The 21,009-nt window shown below is 38.6% G+C and overlaps 1 protein-coding gene across 19 annotated transcripts in view; it reads right to left on the reverse strand.

The window, feature by feature from the left end:
• KDM6A (lysine demethylase 6A) overlaps positions 1-21,009 on the reverse strand; it is a 162,778-nt gene that overhangs the window by 62,217 nt on the left and 79,552 nt on the right. For 18 of the 19 annotated variants that reach the window (XR_008820382.1, XR_008820381.1, XM_056329686.1 and 15 more), the window contains exons 6-7: positions 12,487-12,607; positions 1,529-1,583 (exon numbers count right to left, since the gene is read on the reverse strand). Coding sequence is in view for 17 of the 19 variants with exons in the window: in XM_056329686.1 (XP_056185661.1) it covers positions 1,529-1,583; positions 12,487-12,607 (176 nt within the window). In the remaining 2 variants the exon portion in view is untranslated. Of the gene's footprint in view, positions 1-1,528; positions 1,584-5,024; positions 5,046-12,486; positions 12,608-21,009 lie in introns of those variants that run through there. The other variant, XM_056329687.1, reaches the window with a different exon arrangement.

Here is a 21,009-nt window from a genome sequence, read left to right on the forward strand (position 1 = left end):
CTTGTATTTTTTCCCCCTTAATAGCAAAACCCCCTTCAGTGTGAAGCTACAAAAGGAAGCCATGCCATGCAGGGGAAAGAAATTAAAGTGCCACATTACAGACTACCTAACTAGAGAGCTGGCATACTTCGCACGCAAACATTTCTGCTAGGAACGCACTCACTGTAATACTGTTACTCACCCAGCCTTTAAAAATCCAAGGGGTAGGATTAAGGCAATCTCAAGCATTTATGTGACTGTACCTGACACCCTGCGTCTGAGTGGATGGTTCTCCTTCTGCTAAGCAGTACAGGAGAACCTGACAAAGCACCTCTCATTCCTCCTCACTCTCTTCCATTGGGTTTGTCAGGCACTGTGCCCAAGGCCACCGGCAATGAAGCCTTTACAGTAACTCTACGTAAGTCTGGGGGTGGAGGGGACTGTGGGGGAAGGGTTATGAAAACCTTACAAAAATCCAGAGATACAGTGAAAAACAATAAAGTGAGTGAGAAATAGTATTAACTAACATGAAATATAATAAAAACATATCTGGTAGAAAACAATAAATGTATATTGACCTATGAAGAATTCTGCAAGTAATTTTAAAAAATTATCTGTGCCTGCTCCTGATAAGTGACAAAGCTTTGGGAAAGTCCTTGTAGCACATCTGGCTCCTTGGTACCGCTAACAGCCAGCAGTTTCATCCACGTAAACAAACCCCCTTTCACTCCCTTTGCTGATAAAATACTCACAATTCCATCCAGCTCTGAATTAAAGAAATAAAGAAATGTTTTATATACTTTATCCAATGCTTCTGAAGTTAGACTTAGGAGCTAACTTAACACCAAGAGCAGCATGAAGGTACCTTAAAACCTGAGGTAAACATTTCCTTCACAATGCCTGCCTTTTAATTCTTAAATGCTTCAAAACATGCAGGATATGCCTACTCTTGCATACAGTTCCACTAAGATAAATATAAATACCTGCAGGATGCTCTGTAACAGCCTACAGTATATAAATCACATATGACAGATCATACTGCACCAAAAGATTAACATGTTCAAGTACAGACTAATATATAGTTGGCACCTAATAAAACAATCAAATTACTTTTTATACTTCTTCCTACTTCAACAGTGTAAGACTGATGCTGAATTTTACATCTATAGATTAAATGGCATTCAAATGATCACTATCTAGATTATCAAGGTGCCACAAAGTTTTAAGTAATTGCTATTAAGTTTGTGCCATGGCACAAGCACTACATTTATAAATAATGAACAGTCAACTTCCTCCAGAACTCAAGACTTCAGAGCAATTAATAAGCTAAGTCTCAATTTTTACTTATTCCATTTATTATAACAATCCACAATTCCACTGGAAGATCTGTATCCACTCACAGATGGAGCCAAGTTTTGTAGTATCCCCCCTCTCAGTACTGATTCTTTTGATTTTGAAGGATTGTTTCATTAAGAATTGATGCAGTTCTGAGCATAAAACTTAAAAAAATCTACAACAAAATAAATGGAAATACTTATAGGGTACTTACTTTCAGCATTAGACAAAGTGCAGGGATTGCAGTCAATCAAAGCTAACTGAAAATGCTGGAAAAAAAGAGAATTATTTGTTTTTCAAACAAAGTAATAGCAGCACTCTGGCCAGTTACTAAGAATAAATCAATTTTGTACTTGAAAATCAATACTGCATTTTACCATGTGTCTTAAAGAAAACAATTTTCAATTTCTGTTCAACTATTTGTTATAGGAAAGTAATTTTTTTTTATTGCAGATGCAGCAACGCTTCTAGTAATGTAGGATGGCAACAGACATCTTCTCAAAACAACCAGGATAGCACCTAGAAGAATGGCTGCATCAAATGAATGGTCAGAATTGGAAGATCAAGCTTTCCTCAGAATACACAACTGGGAATGTAGTCATACCAGCCCACAGCCTCATGGTGAGAAACATCCAAGCTCTCAATTTTTCTATCTAGAAAAACAGAACAGTCTTCCTTCAAATGGAGTGATTTGAAGTCTTTTTAAAAAAAAACTGACCTCTTGTCAAAAAGCACACAAACTGAACACCTTTGCATTAAAACACGAGTTCATAAATTCTTACATCCTCTCCTCCAGGTATTAAGGTAACTTCAGTTACACATTAAAGCTTGTTTATTTTTAATCACTTTTCCTCAAGAGATATGAAAAATATCTTAAAACAACTGTGCATTCTGAAGTTCTGAGCCAAGTATTTCACTCTTCTAGAACGAAGGTCACACACAAGCAGAGCAATGAAGTCTGTCTGCCAGAAAGTCTGGATGTAAGCAGTCATTTCACAAGTGTCATGCTAATGTAGTGAGCACTATTTACAGTTTGAAACTCAACCAAGTGTGTTAAAATGAACGGAACAGGCAAACTCAAGTGCCTCTGAACTCTTCCAGAAACTCTGTAGAAAATTCCTACACAGCGTAGAATTTGGATTAATATATTAATCAAATACAGAATAAGGCCTAGAAACATAAGAACCTAAGAGATAGCATATATAATACTATTGGTAATAAATACAGTTACCTACAAAATACAGTTTCAGGTGGCTTCTAATACACAAAACACTACTGATGCTTCAGTAGTGTTTTTTTATTTTGTTGGCACAAAAATGCTAATTTAGGTCTGGCTGTTTAAGATGCCAAACTAGGTAGCATCAGGAGCTCATCAGAAGAATGAGAGAAGAGAAGAAAAAAAAAAAAAAATCCTTATTAATGGGTGTATATGCAATTCATTTTCAGCATTGTCATACTCCAAGCTACTAGATAATAGATAACTTTCATCATGGTCTGGTCCTAGTAATACCTCATGTATAGTATGTCTAAATAACACACATCTCCAAGATTTCTAAGAGTTTAACAGATCACTGTATTTCTAAATAAACATTTTTAACAGAAAAAATATTAGAAAATCAATGTATTAACTATAGCAAAGCATAAAATAGAATGCTGACACTTCCATGAGCTCTGAGGCACACAGTGATGCAGTTTACCTCCTCACTGACTTCTATCATCATTTGTAATACGTAACAGCTTTTAAGAAATGAAACAAACTCAAGTTGTATGGTAACAAAAAATTAAGATTTTTAATGAACATTTTAGCAGTATTATTCCCAGAAGAGAGCACAGAAAACTATGAACTCACATATACATTACTTGTAAAATAACTTTTTAACCTCAGAGCAAGCATTAAATAAATAAATATTAAATATTAGTTTATTTCTCTGCTCTGCCTGCTCCTTCTCCTACTGTTCAAGCAGTCAGACAACTTAATATCTCCCCTCACTTACATTGCAATGCAGGCTGTGTGCCTCAGAGACATCCTTTAGTCGGTTACCATAGTGATTCTACTAAGCAGGCAACTTAAAAAAAAAAAAGGACTAAATAAAAATAAAATGCTGTACTTTACATTGCATTTTGCCTGACAAAAGAAAAAAAGGAACAGACCTATATACTTTGGCCTGTACATTGAGTATACCGATCTAAATGGTACAAAATCCTTTTTGCAAAGATGTGTCATCTTGCACTGTCACTAACAATTAATATGAAAAGATAAAGCAGAAATGAACAGATTTCCTCTCACCTAGCAATGCTATTGTAAAAAATAAGCAGATCTAAAGAGAAATGATCAGCAACTGTTCTGCAGTAGCTTTTCAGAAGGGCTATTACAGCGAGACTCACTGAGAGAAAGCACACAACCATATAAGAAAATCTAACCATTTTAATCTTTAACTATACCGGTAGTATCAGTGCTGAACAGTCAAAAAAGGCAGGAATATTCTTATTGATGCCTCCTAAACATTTAAATTCTTACGATTACATTAGCCGACTTTGAAATCTCAAAATCCACAAGATGAAAATTTTCTGTGTAGTACATTTCTGCTTGCGCTATACACTAAGCTACCAACAGTAAATAAACTGATAAACTGAAGCCCGTAACTACAGCAAAATAAACCATTCACACTAAACAATTTTCACAAAGCAATGCACAAAACCCCAGAACCTTTCAAACCAAGAACCTTTGAAATGCACATAGACAGCAAACCTACACCTCTTGCCAGATAAATAATACATAGCTCCCCGCTAAGTAGTCAAAATCAGACACACAAAAAAAGCATGCATGTATTCTAACGCATAAACCTCATAAGCCAAAAGCAGACCCACTAATCACAATTACCAGCACCAAAAAATTAAAAAATAGTAATAATTTCCAACTTCCATTTCTGCAACAAACAGAAGCGGCTAGCAAACATCTGCACCTCTCTCAAATATTGCAGCACTGAAGCTGGCTACTGCTGTGTGAAATAGTTATTATGCAGGAGAGGCCGCTGCAGTTCAGAGACGACATACAATACCTCAAGGCAGACAGCAGTCTATAGAAATTCAAATCCTGAGTAAGAGGATTTACCTAGAAGGCAGTGTCCTGAATGTTAAAAAGTAACAGGCTCTCTTCAAGAGCTGCAGCACAAATCATAATATACCTTGATTTGTAGCCATCTGTAATTGCACAATTATCTACAGCATATTTTGTCTCCTCTGAAGTCCTTGACTTGCCTCTGACTGTGGAAACAATTCCGAAGGTAACCTTCCCAAGGATCAGAAGCACAGTGGATTCCATACAAACAGAACTGATGAAAGCATTAGGTCTGGTAGTAAAGTAACAGCAATCTGACACTGATTTAGATAATTCAGTATGATTTCCTTGCTAGAATTAACACCAGTTCTCCTCACAAATTAGTCCTTTACCATTTAAGAGGCAAGTACCCAGGTTTTTGTTGCTTCTTTAACTGATAAATGACCAACACAAAAAGAACTGCTTTCTTCTTAGTGCAGTATTTTCAGTACTGTCTCTGTTTACATCGGAGCCAGAGACCTCGAAAATAGAGGAGACTACTCCCTCCTCCTCTCGAGGATGACATTAGCAAGTTTAAGAGCTCTCGGTTCTGCATTTCGTTAGCAAGCACGGCAAGCCATCATTTGAAACCTGACAATTCTCACGGACTTACCGTGAAGGAAAGCTCCATCATGACTCAGTAAAATTCTGTCAGGACATGGCTTTTTCTGCCTATGTGACCTAGGTGCGATGGCTGTGTCCCTCAGTGCAGCCTTTGTTCGGGTAAGTAGGACACGGAGCGCCTTGCGTAATCGGCCGTGGCGGAGCGCCAGGCCTCCATTTGCCAGGCCCGTTCAGGGCCAGGGGAGAGGGTCAGGGAAGGACGCGCTATGTGTGCTGCCATGTCAGCTCACAGCTCCGCTCCCCAGCCATCTGAATTCACAACACACGCATCTTGCAAGATAAAGGCTTCTGCAGGGCAAACCCTCTGTTACTTTTGTCCAGCATTCAAAAAACCCCAAAACCAAAACCCTTAAGACTGCGGAAAACTATCCCATGGACAGGGCAGAAGAAAGCTGCTTGAGGACAGAAGATACAAAGGTCACATATACCAATAAAACTGATAACAGGATATGCTGAGAAGAATCTCATTTTGAATAGCTACAAGTGAAAAATTCTTTTCAGACAGAAAGATCAGAAAAGCTGTTATTTCCACTAGGCAAAAGAAGGCTGCACTCAAATCTACTAACGAACGTCTTACATAGGGCACCACAGTGATTTTCACAAAGCTATCTCAATACTCACGCTGCCTGCATGTTTTATCATTATTTGTGCAACATCACAATTTAGCTATTGCTGTGTTATAAGCCCAAAAGACTGCCAGACACAACAAAATGCCACTGGGAAAGGGGATGACTGGAAGCTTGCCACCACTGCTGCATCACCGGCATCACCGTGGAGCTGGACGCCCAGAGCTGGGGTGGTTTCAGGACCTGCAGCACTCTGCCCCCAGCCCACACAGCCACCCTGCCTGAACCGAAAGCACAGCATAATCCTTCATGGGAATCTGTGGCTACCCAGCCAGTACACGTGGCTAGTTATTACTGTGTGCCCTGAATGCCAACCTTTCGGTTACAGTTACAGCCAACAAACCTGGACCAAGATACCTCTGATGAGAAGGTCCGCAAATGAAGTGTACCAGCACCAACACTCATTAGCTTGAATGCTCAACTTCTGAGTCAACTATTGCTCTTCTCATGGTTTGTTCTTCCCCTTGCCCCAAATGACAGAACATGCCACACAGCATATTAATTCAATGTGAGTATTTACTGCTCTTTGTAATCGTGGCATTTCTAAAATACACCTACAGTTTTACAGGAAAACTCCAAAATTACTCAAAAGCCCAAGCAAAACTAAGTAAGAGAGGGCAAAGAAAATACTCCACAGGCCAGACATTGTAATGGTGTGATCCACTGTCAAAACCAGTTACACTATTACTCTCTTGCAGTTTGACTGCAGTTCCATGCTGCACTTAAAAAAAAAAACTTTTCATGTTCTTACTTCTCGTATACATCTCTCCATCATTCACATATGCAAACTACAAAGACTTAGAGAGCAATTTCCTTCCCAAATGCTGGTTTCCATCCACTTAAGTTTTTATTAAATTAATCTTCTGACTCATTTCATCTTGCTCTCCACAAGATGCTTTTTAGGTGAAGTGCCTGAAATCTTGAGTATCCACCTTGCAATAGCTAAAGCCCTTTGTTTTGTTTTTACCCAAGAATGTTGCTGACTAGTTTCTGCTAGAATTACAGACATAAAACTAGACATAAGAAATTAAAACCTCTCATAACTATGTATTTTGTCTAGTTAATTTTCCCTTAATATCTGAAAATAACTAAAGTTTCAATTTAACATGCTGAAGCTTAAAAATTACTAATCTAAGCACATATGAAAAATAACTAGGTTGTGAAACAGCACTTGAAGGCTTGGAAGCACAATTTCACTTTCATAAATACATCCTTATTTATTACCGAGAAAAAGAACATTAAAAATGAACAATATGTCTATAACAGCTACATGCTGGCATACAACAGTTGCAGTAGCTAACAATGTATTTCATGAAGATATATAGAGAGATAGGAGAATTACTGGAGTAAGTGATGGAAAAAGTGTCTGACTATAAAGAAGTACTTCGAGCTGTTCATCTGTGTATCAGTATTTAATTTATTTCATGCACATGCACGTAATTCATGCATATTTTCCTAGTAAGTTCTATTTCTTTTGAAGCCTTTTTTTAATCCTAACAAAAGCAGTATGTCTTAACATTATCAACGAATGAGAATCTTTAGGAAAATAATTAAAAAATCAAAATTGTACTTAAATTTATGATTTGCGGACAAGATCAAAGCATAGGCCTGAAGCAAACTACTAGGATAGCTGTTCTGTGTATAAATAAGGAGGAAAAAATTCTAAAAGTGAAAGGCAGAATTATTATTTCTACTGCAAGGCAGATATCTGAAAACATGAGAAATGCAGTTGTCATTCTTCTAAGGGTTTTGTTTATGGGTACAGGATGCATCTGCAATACTCAAAACCCAAAGAAAATTCCCAAAGCACAACATAAGTTGGTTTGCCATAAAATAACCTGCTCATGTGCAGAATTCCTACTGACCCCACATTACAAAAAAAACCAAAACCAACCACCACAAGCACGAGAAATAACCCCAACCAAAAGCAAACAAAACACCCTCTCACAAAATCAAACCCACAGAAATTCTCCCACCCACCCATCGTTCCCTCAAAGTTACTGTTCTAATAAATATGAAAAACTCAGATTTCTTTTTTTCCTTTAAGTAGTCTGTCAGCAAACAACAGAAGTGCGGAATTTTACATTCAGAGGGTTTCAGGATTGTAGCCCTAACTCCCCACCGAAAGCACCACACACAATACTCCAACACTATCAAGCAGAACGAGCACCAGATGGAAGACTGATTTCCCATAGCTGCCATTTCCAAAGTAACTATTAAACCAAGCAATACCAAAGCTGTGATTTTCCCTTTTTTCCTCAGCGTATTTTTTATGCACGTCAATGGTCCTACACAACACACTCAGCTCCCCCTTTGTGCTCTACCTAGCTCTGCATTCAGCTTTCAGCGGGACAAGAGGCACTGGGGTCGCCCGATGCACAGCAGCTCCTGTGTGGATTGCACAGTTCCCTTTGTAGGTATTTTTCACACCCCAAGAGACCAGACACACGAGCAGTCATTTGGTGCCTCTGATGCAGATCAAGCCAACCTGATCACCTGGCCCTCAGCTTGCAGAGCTCAAATGGGTCTGGAGCAACATCGCAGAGAAATGTTCTAGGAACTTCTCTTCGAAATCTCTTTCATTCTGACATATTCACTAGAAATCGGTTAAGATTCAAAAGCACTTAAGAGAAGAACCAAGACACATGTGCAAGACAGGATGATTACATGTAGGAAAAAGGAGGCTAAAATTGAAAAAATATATTCAATAAATAGGTAAATAACTAGGATATCAAGTGACATGCCGGAAATAATGTGGCACATGCTCAGAAGCTTGAACATTTTTTCCAACTACATTTACCAAACCAATAAAAAGATAACATTCCTAGAGATCTTGCTTTATTCTACTTTCAGATAATCATGGCGCCACAACAGCTGACACCGTCACAAAGAGTATTCCCAGTGTTGTTCGCAGGAAATGGCAAATAGGAGAAGGGCAGCAGGACACATAGTGAAGTGTGAAAAGGTTAGGACTGTGAGGTAAACCTTGTTAGTATGTTGCTGCTATAGTAATCAATAACAAACCCACAACCACCCCGCCCCCTTGTCAGTTGATTTTGGAATTAATTTTACTTTTCTGATGAACGGGGCAAATTCAGCTTTCATGTATCACCTCTGAAGGTAGCACTGCCCTAACTGCCAGGTTACACAAGGATCCTTCTTTTCAGCCAGAAGGGCCACTTCCCATCTCACATCCCCCTGCCCCCACCTCTTAATGTCAGCCTGAAGGCCAAGTAATTTTCAACAGCACTGGTGTTCTTACCAGTTTATGGCAATGGGATAACAGAGCAGTCAAGGGTTCTCATAGCAATTTGCAAGTCTTAACTGCAGCAATGTTAAAAACATGCAAAAGCAGTAATTGATTTGAAAAAACACTCAGAGTTGATTTTATGCTTGTTAAACAGCACTCTAGCAATTATCTTGATCATCAACATCTTAAAATAGTAAAAATTAATTTTGAGCTTAAATTGCTTACATAAAATATAGATGATTTATGGTAATGCTCTAAAATTGTGAAAAACATGGAACATATGACCTTCAGACTCCCATCTTCCCCCTTTACTGAAGACTCTTACTGACAATGACTCATCTGTTGGCAATGGTTTATTCTTAGCAATTACAGACTTAATATGAATGTTTAAATACCATCAAAAATATTATGATATTTCAAAGTACATTAATGCAACATTGGTACAATCTGTGAAATCCAGAAGTCACAAGCGAATACTAGATGAAAAGTTACTTCCACTTTCTGCCTCAGTGTCAAATAGGAAGCTCAAACTGGGCTACGAATCCCGTTATACAGAGCCCCAGGGAAAGGGTCCGTGCACAAGGTCAGTCATCCATCAGACTGGATCCTGAAGCCCATAATGGTTCTCTAAAATCCTGGATCCTTTTAAAAAGGTCCACAAAGCCCAAAAAGGCACAAGACAACTGTGTCTTTTCATTACTTCAGGTTACTTCTCTGAAGAGACAAGATGCTCAGTCTCAGAGAAAGAGACAGACTGTGAAAACATCCTTTCACACTCTTTGATCTTAGCTCTTCCTCGTTTTATTCTCCCTATGCTTGTGCATAACCACTGCACCCAAACTTTGTTTTGTTCTCTTCACTAAGTATTTTCTGACTTGCCTTTTGTATTCTTGTCACTCAGAGTTCTGGCTTAAGTGTGGGGTTTTTTAAACCTCAATTCAGGGATCAGTCAGATTGGCTTTCAAAGAAGCTACTGTCCTGCTTGTTCTTTGTCTACTCCTCAGTTGATATATTCCGATGTATAAACTGATATGTTTCTATCAGTATTACTTTGTTTTCAAAGTAGATCAGTCTCAGTACTCCACATTAAATCTACTGAAAAGATGAACTGAATACAGCTGTAATTGTTCCGAGACTGAGTGGATTGCCCCACTGGGTCTTTTCTTTCCTAATCCTCACTGTTATTCTCTGCTAAGGATTGCCACCTCCATAGCAAAGGAAGCGAACGAGGAACTCTACCTCAGGTGTTTCAGTTGGTAATTCCAAAGCAGAGTTTCATGTTACGTGTTGCATCAGAAGGTGGTAAGAGAACTCTACCCACTCCTTCCCATTCACGCACTCCTGTCATCTACCTTGCATTGAATCTAGCAACTGGGCAATCTCAAGCTGAGCTGTTTTAGACTTCGGAGCCACCTCAGTCTGCAAATGGGAAAAAAAAATAATCACTCTATTCAATGTAGCAGAGGATGCTGAACAATGCAATCAGGATTGCAAGGTGGAAAAAGAGAAAAACCTTTCAGTAACAACCTGCAGTTACACTGCTTTAAAGATAATGTAAAATTATCCTTACGGCACCCCCTCACCCCTGCCCCGTTTATTTCATCACCCTTTTGAAGATCTTCACTCTGCTCCAGCTGTTTTTGTTGATGCCATTTGTTTTCTTAAGTGACTTAATCACATAGCACATAAAAGAAATGGAATCATGATAATTCTGCGTTACAAAGGAGTAATTTCCTTCTGTTTTTAAAATAATATTTTGGTGTTTGTCACATTTGTAGCTGGGGTATTGAAAACTAAAAGTTTGGTATACTCAAAATCCTTGTGATAAATGACTGTTTTATTTCACAAAGTTGTGAAGATCAAACACAGTAAATTACTTAAGATTTAATTCTCATAATACTTATTTAAATACTTGATTCACTGATGGAATTACATATTTCATGGCACAGCAGGAAAAGGTTATTTTTTTCTTTATCAATTTCTTCTAGTAAAAATACTGCTGAAGTTCCTTCCACTACCTGATTACAAGTTTACTACCTCCTTGCAAACGTACTCTTCTGTTTTGACCCTGACTTCCTTAAAACTAAACCCAAACTGTACTACTTCAGCACTTCTTTTATTCCCCCTGTATCATGACAGGCAGTAATAAATTTGTGCCAAAATACAAAGAAACAGGACCACCCAAACTCACACATAATCCCTTTCCCAACACAGTGGTCTACCTCTACCTCCCCATGCTCTCTTTTGCCATTCATTGCACTGAATCTTTCCTACCTCTATGCAGTATCATCCTCTCTAATCACAATTTCCAACTCCACCTGTCTCTGGAGGTGAAAGCCTGGACTCTGGATGTAAAAAGGAAGCCTGATGTGACAACTGCTTCCCATTATTACAAATACTGAAAGGAAAAATTGATATTAACACTTTATTGGACAATGTGATTTTGATAGCCCCACAAATACAACTTCCAGGAAAATAATCTGCCAGGAAAAGGAAGCCACAAGATTCTTGAAAACAAAACACCTAATGTTTTCAGTAGTTTTGGGAGAGATCAATATGCAGAAATAGGTTTGTAAGTTACACTTAATTACTAATTACAAAATTCTCAGCCCTGCAGGTGTATTTTCCAGCACATAAAACTCAGTTAAGAGAACATTTCCTTTTTCCAAGACACACATGCCTAAATTTACAGTTAAGGAAGAAAAGAACATGGGGATAGATTAGGAAATGGTAGGAGGAAAAAAACTGGGAAAACATGTTGAATGGAGGGAGATAAAATGACAGATTATAACTGGAGACCAAAAAAGAATGCAAGCAGTAAAAATTTATTTAAAGGAATACAGAAGAAACAAAGTACCATATAAACACAAACCATCTGTAACTGATTAGCTGGGAATTGTTGCCTTAGAAACTGACTCTCAAACCAGTAAATAAAATAATGATTAACTGCTAGAGAAGTAGAAAGTATATAAAAAATTGATGTGAGAACATTATTTTGCATAAAAGCTTTCTATTTTTAATAATTTTTAAGAACTCCCAGTTTACAGTAAGGCAGCTAGGGGGAAAAAGGAAAACAGAAAAAACCAATAAAGATAGGAAAAAATGGGAAAAAAAAAAAAGAAAAAAACCAAGAAAAAATAGAAAAAACAGAAGAAAAATAGAACAAAGAAAAATAGGAAAGAAACAGAAAGAAGAAAAATAGGAAAATAAAGGGGGAAAAAGGGAAAAATAGAAATAGAGAAATCCAAGCTACTAATTATTTTATTTTTCCTCCACCTTTCTGTGCATCCTCAGCCTCCTCCCCGAAATGTACTATTTTAATGAGAACCCTACATTGAATTTTTGATCTTTTGCAGTATCAGTCCTCATCTACAGTTCTCCTGGGCTTTTTTGAGTATTTCTAGTATCTAATGCACCTCAAATTCTACCCTTACTCTGTCTTTAGATTAAGATATTTCATAATGAAGCACTTCTGTTTGTAGAGCAGATACTATTTAACTGCTACTTGCTTATGCATCCTTGCAGTTTTAAGATTAAACACAACTTGTACAAATGTTAATTCAATTTAAACCTACCTTTAAACTAGACTCATAGTCTGTATTCACTTTGAACATAAGCCCAAGTCGCAAATGAATTTCCTTGGCTCGACAAAAGCTGGGATCAACATAAAGCGCCTCCTGAAATGCTTTAATTGCCCTGAAAGAAAAACACAGATTAAAAAAATATTTATTTACTGAAGCATTACTTTATAATCAATATTATTTATATGACTAGCAGAAAGCAGATCAGAAAGCACTGTTACAGAAGAACATATCAAAATGATGGTTTACATGCAATGTTTTCAGTGCAAGTCAAGGACTGGGTAATTTTGTACTCCAGATACCCTGCTATATTTGAAAGTCTAATCTTTTCTATTAATTTAGAGAAACTAATTTGCTGCATGAAATACAGTAACATATCTGGTATTTCTGAAAGGATGACTCAGGAATTAGCAACAAAATTACTACAACTTTAGAATAATACAGTGATCATTCATGTTACAACCAACTAGTAGGTTGCTTTTGATTCCAGGTAGTGCAGACCCCCCTGAGAGCAGCAGCAGAACAGAAAGCCTAGAAGGAGAGATCACGCACATCTCCTCCCACTGCACCAACCTGCTCCATTTTCCTCTTTCCTCCCTTTCTCTAGCACCAGTGCTGTGCAGGGACTCAACTAATACCTACTGCTCCATTACTTTCCAGTCACTCAATTACCTCCAAAAAACCACAAGCTTGCCACCTCCTCCCATGTTAACTTGGTTTTCATATTCCCATGACAGGTGACGATGGCTCTGATTCTATTTCCTTACCTTTAATTCCTCTCTACGCATGCCCCTGTTCATGATGGCACTGTACCAGGTAAAACAAAAAATGCTATGTAACAATTGTACCTCGGAGCAGAAAAAATGTGATTCTAAACAAGACTGTTTTGCCTCTCAGGCCAACTGCATAAAATTAGGACAGCTGAAATGCAACTAAAAGATAATAGATTTAAATTTCACAGAGGAATTGAGAAAACAGCTAAGACTCATTGCGTTAGCTCGACTGAAATCCAATGACAGGTTGAAACAAAACACCTTCACATACATCACTGCTTGTACAACGACAGAAATAGGAATCGGTCTCACTTAGGGCAGTATTCCAGCACCTAGGCACGGGAGCAGTCCTGACTGCTGTCCTAGGCAGCCCCAGAGACCAGCGCTGAGCAGGCAGATGACGGACATGCCTACGGGGAGAACTGTACCCTCTGTGGAGCAGCACAGGGACACTGGACAGGAATTAACCACAGTGCCTAAATCACACGATATTTAGGCAAATTAATCTCATTCCAGCTCTCCAAGTCAGCATTATTTATAAGGACAAAAGGTTAGCAGGTGGAATGGGAAATTCAATAAATATTTTTCAGAGGCTTTTTTACACACAAAACCCATAAATATAATTTTTTTAATCCATCAGCAATTCTTCTGCTCTAAAATTCTTACAGGCTCTTTTCTCATTCTTGATGGCAAAGCAAACGAAAGGACAGAACTTCCTCTGAACAATGCAACAAAACTGACTGTACCTAAAGCATTAGCTGACTTGTCTAAATAGACCTTAAGAGCAGATGGGCTTAAAAAAAATACTACATTTTTATTGTGGAACTGAAGTTTCCTCTATTACAATCTTTCAGAGGGGCTCTCCCTACCTTGTACCCTACTTTTCTGCTTACACGAGGAAAATGAGAAAGCGAAATACCAAAGGGACAAACTTGCACCAGCTAAGCAGTCTCTCACATCTCCTATAAACTTCCCTGGACTAGTATGGGTGGTGATGAATCACACACCTCAGTATCTACACTGAAATCATAACAAACAAGGAACCATGTCTCGTAACAGTATGCTCATCGCCATCTACAAGAACACCACTCAAACTGAAAGGCCAAATACCAGCATGTGTTTTAAGCTGTGCTTTTGTTATGTCAAAGTATAGATTTTATGACTGTGTACTTGCATTGCTTGTCTTAACTCTAATACGGTACTTAGTATGTTAGCCACTGGTATTTAAAACCCATTATTTGCATCTTGGTCAAAGACAGTATCCTAAGTTTTAAAATGGAAGAAAACCAGTGGCTATGGTCCCTGTCAAAGAGAAGACAAAAGTCACAAATAAAGATGTTGTGGTTCTATACCACATAGGAGACTGGGACCATGCTCATAACACTTAATCAATTTCATGTTCTTCACATTTCAGCTAACTTGCTTGGTCAGAAAATTTTATTTCTGTATTCCTCCTGTCATGTCATGTCTCAGTCACAAAGATCATTGAAACATGGATTTCTAAAAAAGCTGAAGAGAAATCCTAAGAGACAAAAATATTTTTATAGTTTCTTGTTTACTCAACAGGAAATATTATTCATTGTCACAGCTAGCAATAGAGTTAAACAAAGCCACAAGTGTAACAAACAACTTGTAAGGGCAGTTTTGAAACACTGTTTCAATGTATACTGTCATCCATTCAAAAGAACAAGGATGTTGCCTACCCCAGTCTTTCAGAGAAGCACTGCACTTAAAAAACAGTAAAATTATCATCAGTGGACAACATGAAAAGACTGTGTCATGTTTAGCACAGAACCTGCTAGTCACAAACAGCCCCTATGAGGTTTGTGTAAACTTTATCTGTCTGCCGACAACACAGCAACACCACTCACTCACCCTTGCGGATGAGTTACCGAGTCAGGCTCAACATTAGTAGCTATCACAAGTGTTTCAGATAACACTTAACCCAACACAATTTTCCAATGAAGACAAGCTCAAAATGTACAAGGAGGAAGAAAACTTGTCGGACAAGACATCATTCCTCTAGACACAATCCATGCAGGAAGCAACAGCATGCCTTTCAACTCATTTTGATGGGCGCTTGGAAAAATACATCCAAATGAACCAAGTAAAACCAAAAATCTCTGTACCCTTTTAGACGCTGTTCAGGTTACCATGCTAATAGCTAAAAAATAATATTATTTTGACTGTACCTTTTAGTTAGCATTCCTAACTAAAAAATATGTATTTTATCTCCTCCATTCAAAATATTGGCCTGCATCTTATTTAACTCTAGTGTTAATTCTGTATTGATTATAGTCTGTATTTTTTCCAGGATGACAATCACCGATGATAATACAAATTACTTCTGTGAAAAAGGGCATCATTAAAAGTTCGCAAATGAAGTAATCTGAAAGGCAGCATTTTCAACAATTGCTACCAGTGGTAGGTGTTCACGTCTAATTTAGTGACTATAGCCTGGTTTTATATAGTCAGTTGAAATTCCATGGAATAAAACACTCAAATTCTGAAAGGACATTTACTTATTAACTCTTACAGAGAGACAAGCAATTCTACATTATAGCTGAATTAACATTGATCTAGTTTTGCCTGTGGGAAACATTTAAACAAAATAACAATGCACTCAAGATTACAGGACACATCAAGAACACAGACTACAGTAAAAATTTTAGTTTGATTTTGGGGCTGCCTGTTTCCCAGTGCCATGCCCAGAGCTCCAGATTCAGTCCCTTACTACAGCAATAGCAAAACATCTGCAACATCACCAACATCCATTTCAATTCTAAGTGCTCAATAACATCCAACACAGATGCCATCAGGGCTTGGTACAGGTTGGTACAACACAGAAGGAAGCCAACATGAGAGGCGGAAAGCAGGAGCAAGTGTTGCAGTAGTAAAGGGATAACGTTGAGATAACATCGGGAGAGAACATGGCCCAATGCTGGTAACTACAGACCTTCCTGGCCCATCTGTTTGCCTCAGTTGGGCCTTCTCAATACAGCAGGAATCACTTGATCCTTACACAGATCTTTGTTTGCTCTGAAACATCACTAATCCCGTTTCTGTCCTCTGCCCAAGCCAACATCCAGAAAGATGTGGGTCTAGAGGATCCAAAGCATCCAAGTTGCTCAGATGTTTTCCCTCAAAACTCTTCTACAGTTTGACCAAAACTGGAAGAGCAGATATAACCTAATAGCTTGATGACCTGTCACGTATGAAGCAGGACTGTTTAAGAAGCTAGCAGCTTCCTTCAGAAATGATGGCACACAGCCTTTCTCAAGTAGGTTGTTAGTCTTCACCACTCGTTAACCTGCCTTCATGCACAGACAGAGCTTTTCATTTTATTCCTTCAACAGACCAAACATACATTAGTCCAAAGAATAAATCATCGACCAAAGGGCTGGGAGCTCTCATACTGCAGAAAAAAAATGACAGGCATCTAAATTCAGCAAGAGGTGACTTTCAGTTTGTTCTCTAAAGATACTGACAATTGCCTGGTAAGAAACAACTTTGGTTTAGTCTATTAGAATTTATTTATATTAAATAAGAGTTTTCTCCAAGAATAGGAGCACTTCCACTAACAGACAGGAAAAGCTATCTAACATTCAACAAAATGGGGAATCAGGACAGGAAAATAGATACCGCAGAGGATGAAAAGCACCTCTGGGGCTTACATTTTACACAGCATGGCTACAGTAATTCAGAAAAAATAAAAGTGACATGAATCTATCATCTCCAAATCAAGACTTCCAGAATCAATACTGCAGCTATCTTTCTACCCACTCATCTATACAACAATTCCTACCATTATGAAAGTGAAGAAACGAGCTGCATAATAATTAATAGAAAGTTACATTAAACATTCAGTGAACTCTCCTAAGACTTTTATTGGAAGGTTTTACACGGATAGACTGTGAATAAAATCAGCTTTGAACTAGGCAAAAGAATATAATAAAATAGCATCAATTCAACTATCCAAAGATTAACACTCATACATTTCAAACAAAAACCATGAAAATCAGAACGAGCCTACAAAATAAAAGAACACAACATTATTCTAATATATCAGAAAAAACACTTGATGCAGCTGGAGTGAAACTTTCTTCTTCATATTCTTTATCCTTTCTCAATTTTCTGACCACCTGTTCTGAGCCTCATGTTATTTCACAGGCTCACTAATAAAAATGATGGGAAACTATGATGGAAAAATTTCTATTTGAAACTCATGATCAGTTTGAACATTAAAAACTGTACATCCACAGCAGTAGTCAGGGAGACTGCAATTTTATGAAACACTTTTACAGACTGTAGATACAATTCCTCTGTTCATAGGGCTGTAACAGTTGAACGGTGAAATACCTAGAGCAGCAGTCTTTAAACACTTCTGTAGAACAGCACCTGAGAACAGGTTTCTTCCAGCATTAGCAAATAGTATGTGTTTTCATCAATCCAAGAAGTTGTTTGATATATAATCACAGAAAGGTAAGACAACAAAAGGGAAAGTTAATTGCCACTTCATTAATGGCTAAAACCAATGTACTTTCCCATTTTATATACCTAAAAAATACATACATAGATCCAGCCAGCCACCTGAAACCTGAGAAGTATTTGACAAAGCAGTATCTTCACAGTGTGTGTTTAAATTCTGTCCTTCTTATGGAGGTAACTACAAACACCAGACCACCCGAATGGACTCTTGACAGAACAAGGAAAGAAGCACCAATACAGATGTGCACCTTGAAGATCACAAGTTACTGGTAAGCAAGCTGTTTTTATACTCTCAAATTATATCCCTCCTAGACTTCCCATTGCAGGTGTTGCCACAGAGCTGGAACACAGGCTGCCAACTACCAGCACAATGTCACTGTCAGCTGGGTGAATCTCAGAGCCTTTCATGCAAACCACAACCACTGGACTGTTTCATCAAATGCTGTGCGTCCTGCACAATGACACAAACTACTGACATACCTGGAGGCATGTAGAGCAGACATCGCATTTGATGAAAGAGTCCAGTGGTTGTTATCTGCGTGATGGGGGGGGGTGTTTCAACACAAATGAAAGAGGTCCCCACTAAGCAGTTTGCATTCCTATGCACCCCCCTACCCACTCGACTACTCTCTGTGTGGAGGAGCCCGGTTCCTTGGATCTGCCAGCCACTGACACAATCAACCTGAGAACCATCTGAAGGATCTGGTCCTGCTGGGGGAAAAAAAAACCACAACCGAAAACAACAAGAAAACCTCAAAACCAAAACACTCCCCTCAAAGACAAATCTTACTGTGTTACTAACAGCTTGCTCCTGAAAAGGTAAGTATTGATAGAGGAGGCAAAGAAGGGCAAAGAACGGACCTTGACAGCACAGGACTCTCCCACACTCACAGGCGAATAGCAACCACCATAAAACCATAGTTTCTTGGGTAGATGAGTAAAGTGTGCAATACTGAGGGTTGGCACATTAGCCTACAGGAAAAGTTTACAGTCCGCTGTAGACCTGGGTACTTCAAAAGCAGTTTAAACAGCTGCTTTACTACTTCAGGATGACTGTGAAAAGAGCAAAGCTTACTTTTCTGTAAAAAGATGGAAAGAGAATGACAGCCAGAGAGAGCAAGAGAGAGATCAGACTCCTTCAGCTCATGGAATTGGTCCAACGTGACTGGTGCTAAGGCCATCTCACAGCTGATGTAAGTTTTGTGTGTTTTCCTGTAGGTAAGTGGAGAAGAATGCTCCTGCCTCAGTGAAGCCTTCAAAGGACTTTTATGAGAAAAGTGACTCTCAGGTGTCTGGAGGCCTGCACAGTGACCAAGAGATGAGATGCAGTACGACAGATAACAACCAAGGGCTGCCTTCTGCTGTCTTCTTGACCTCTGGAGGGCTGTGGAACTCAGCAGCTGCAGAGATGGGATGTGGAGAGCTTGCTCAGTGCTCCTACGTTGGAGATGGAGGTGCTGCACTCTGCCAGTGGGGGTTGTACATGCTTACTGCCTCTTGCTCATTGTATGTCTTTACCTGAATTACGTAAGAATAATAAAAGACTGCAGCTGCCTTCTTGATGTAAAGATCCAGTTTTGAATCAGAACCGAGGAGGGGAAAAAACTTTTTGTGCTGAACTCCCATGTCCCTGTTCCATGGAGTCAAACTTATGCTAAGAGGAGAAATTCCAGTGTACAGAACACCCTGGGGCTTACAGAAGTGCGAGGATGCAGCAGTGCAGACTGGGCTGGCTGTGGGGTTACTTTAAAGGATCCAGAGGCAGAGACAGTGGTTCTAGATATCACTTGATATCTTTACTGAATAGATGACCACAGTGCTTCTGTTTTGGCAAGGATGGCTGTAGAAGGGCCAAGAAGTTCCTGTCAGCAGTAGCAGATTTTCCTCAAGACAATCTGCACCTTCAGCTGTGATGAAGGTGAGAAAAAGGGTCTGGATCATCTCTTGCATTAGGTCTTTGGCTTTTTTCAGGACTGTATCCAGTAAAAGCATCAGTGCTGAAGGACTCAGTCTGACAACAGGTAACTTCTACAGCTGATAAGGAATCCTTGGACTGAAGAGCTTCAGGGTATGCTAAATGGGCTGTAAGGGTAACTGATCTCAGTCTCCTGTAAGATGTTTCTGAGGAACAGTATGTGTCTCACACACTGTCTAGCAATTTGCAAGACAACAGTCACTGAAAGTAACGCAGGCTAGCCTTGGAGCACCACGGCTGGCACACTGGGAGCCAAAGAGGGTGTTACAGCCAGTTTCAGGACACAACTGCAGAGGTTGGACTCCATCTTTTTATCTTGCTGGGACTCTGTGTACATCAGCAGATGACAGATAGTGAAGGTCAGAATCCTTACTGAAGTAAAAGAAAAAAACCTGCATCCAAGCCACTATATTTGGATGCACCTATTGCGCAGAAATGAAAGATAGCCTTTGATTAACTACTTAAGTTCTTTAAGTGTTCAATCTAAAAGATAACTAAGAAGGAGATGAAATTATTCAAGTGATGTGAATATCTCACCTATCTCTAGTCTACTGTGTTCTACACTACTTGAAAACAGTGAAACCACAGGAAAAAATCAGCTGACAACTTTACTTACTGCTTGATGATAAATGGTGTAGAACAACAGAGTATCAAAATTTAAGATCTGTAAGATCTATTTTACTATACTTGAATCAATTTATGGAGCTAATCCCTTACAGTGTATCTTACTATACTAATTGCATGAAACAGCCTGATCACACTATTCCAACATTTGTATATAACCGAGAATTTTCAGTTAATACATGAATAGTCAAACAAAATCACCAATTTAAAATGATGTATCAACTATGATTTGTACTTAATGCTATAATGCTGCTTTAGCATATAGGGAAGTTTACAGTACTGAATTATAGTGAATTGCATATGTGTCTTGAAGCCAGTCCAACACTTCTCTTCAAGAAAGCTGGAAAACTTAAAAAATAATGTAAAAATATGAACAAGAATTCTAAACCTGACCTTATTGCCACTTTTTTTATTAACCCTGCTTATACAAGACATGGAAAAACCTGAAATACCTCCTCACCCCTTTCTTTTAGAAGACCTATGTACATGCCTCTCATTAAAATCAATGAATATCTGAAGTGATGGGGATAAAACCAAAAAATGTTCATGGATGAACCACAGTAGTTTAAACCACCTTAAACAGTCTAGGTCTCCTTTACCTGCCCAAAATACATGGATTTGTGTACTCTTGTAAACATAAATAGTTGGAATAGCTGC

Source organism: Falco biarmicus, chromosome 2, assembly GCF_023638135.1.
Source record: "Falco biarmicus isolate bFalBia1 chromosome 2, bFalBia1.pri, whole genome shotgun sequence".
Taxonomy (NCBI): Eukaryota; Metazoa; Chordata; class Aves; order Falconiformes; family Falconidae; genus Falco; species Falco biarmicus.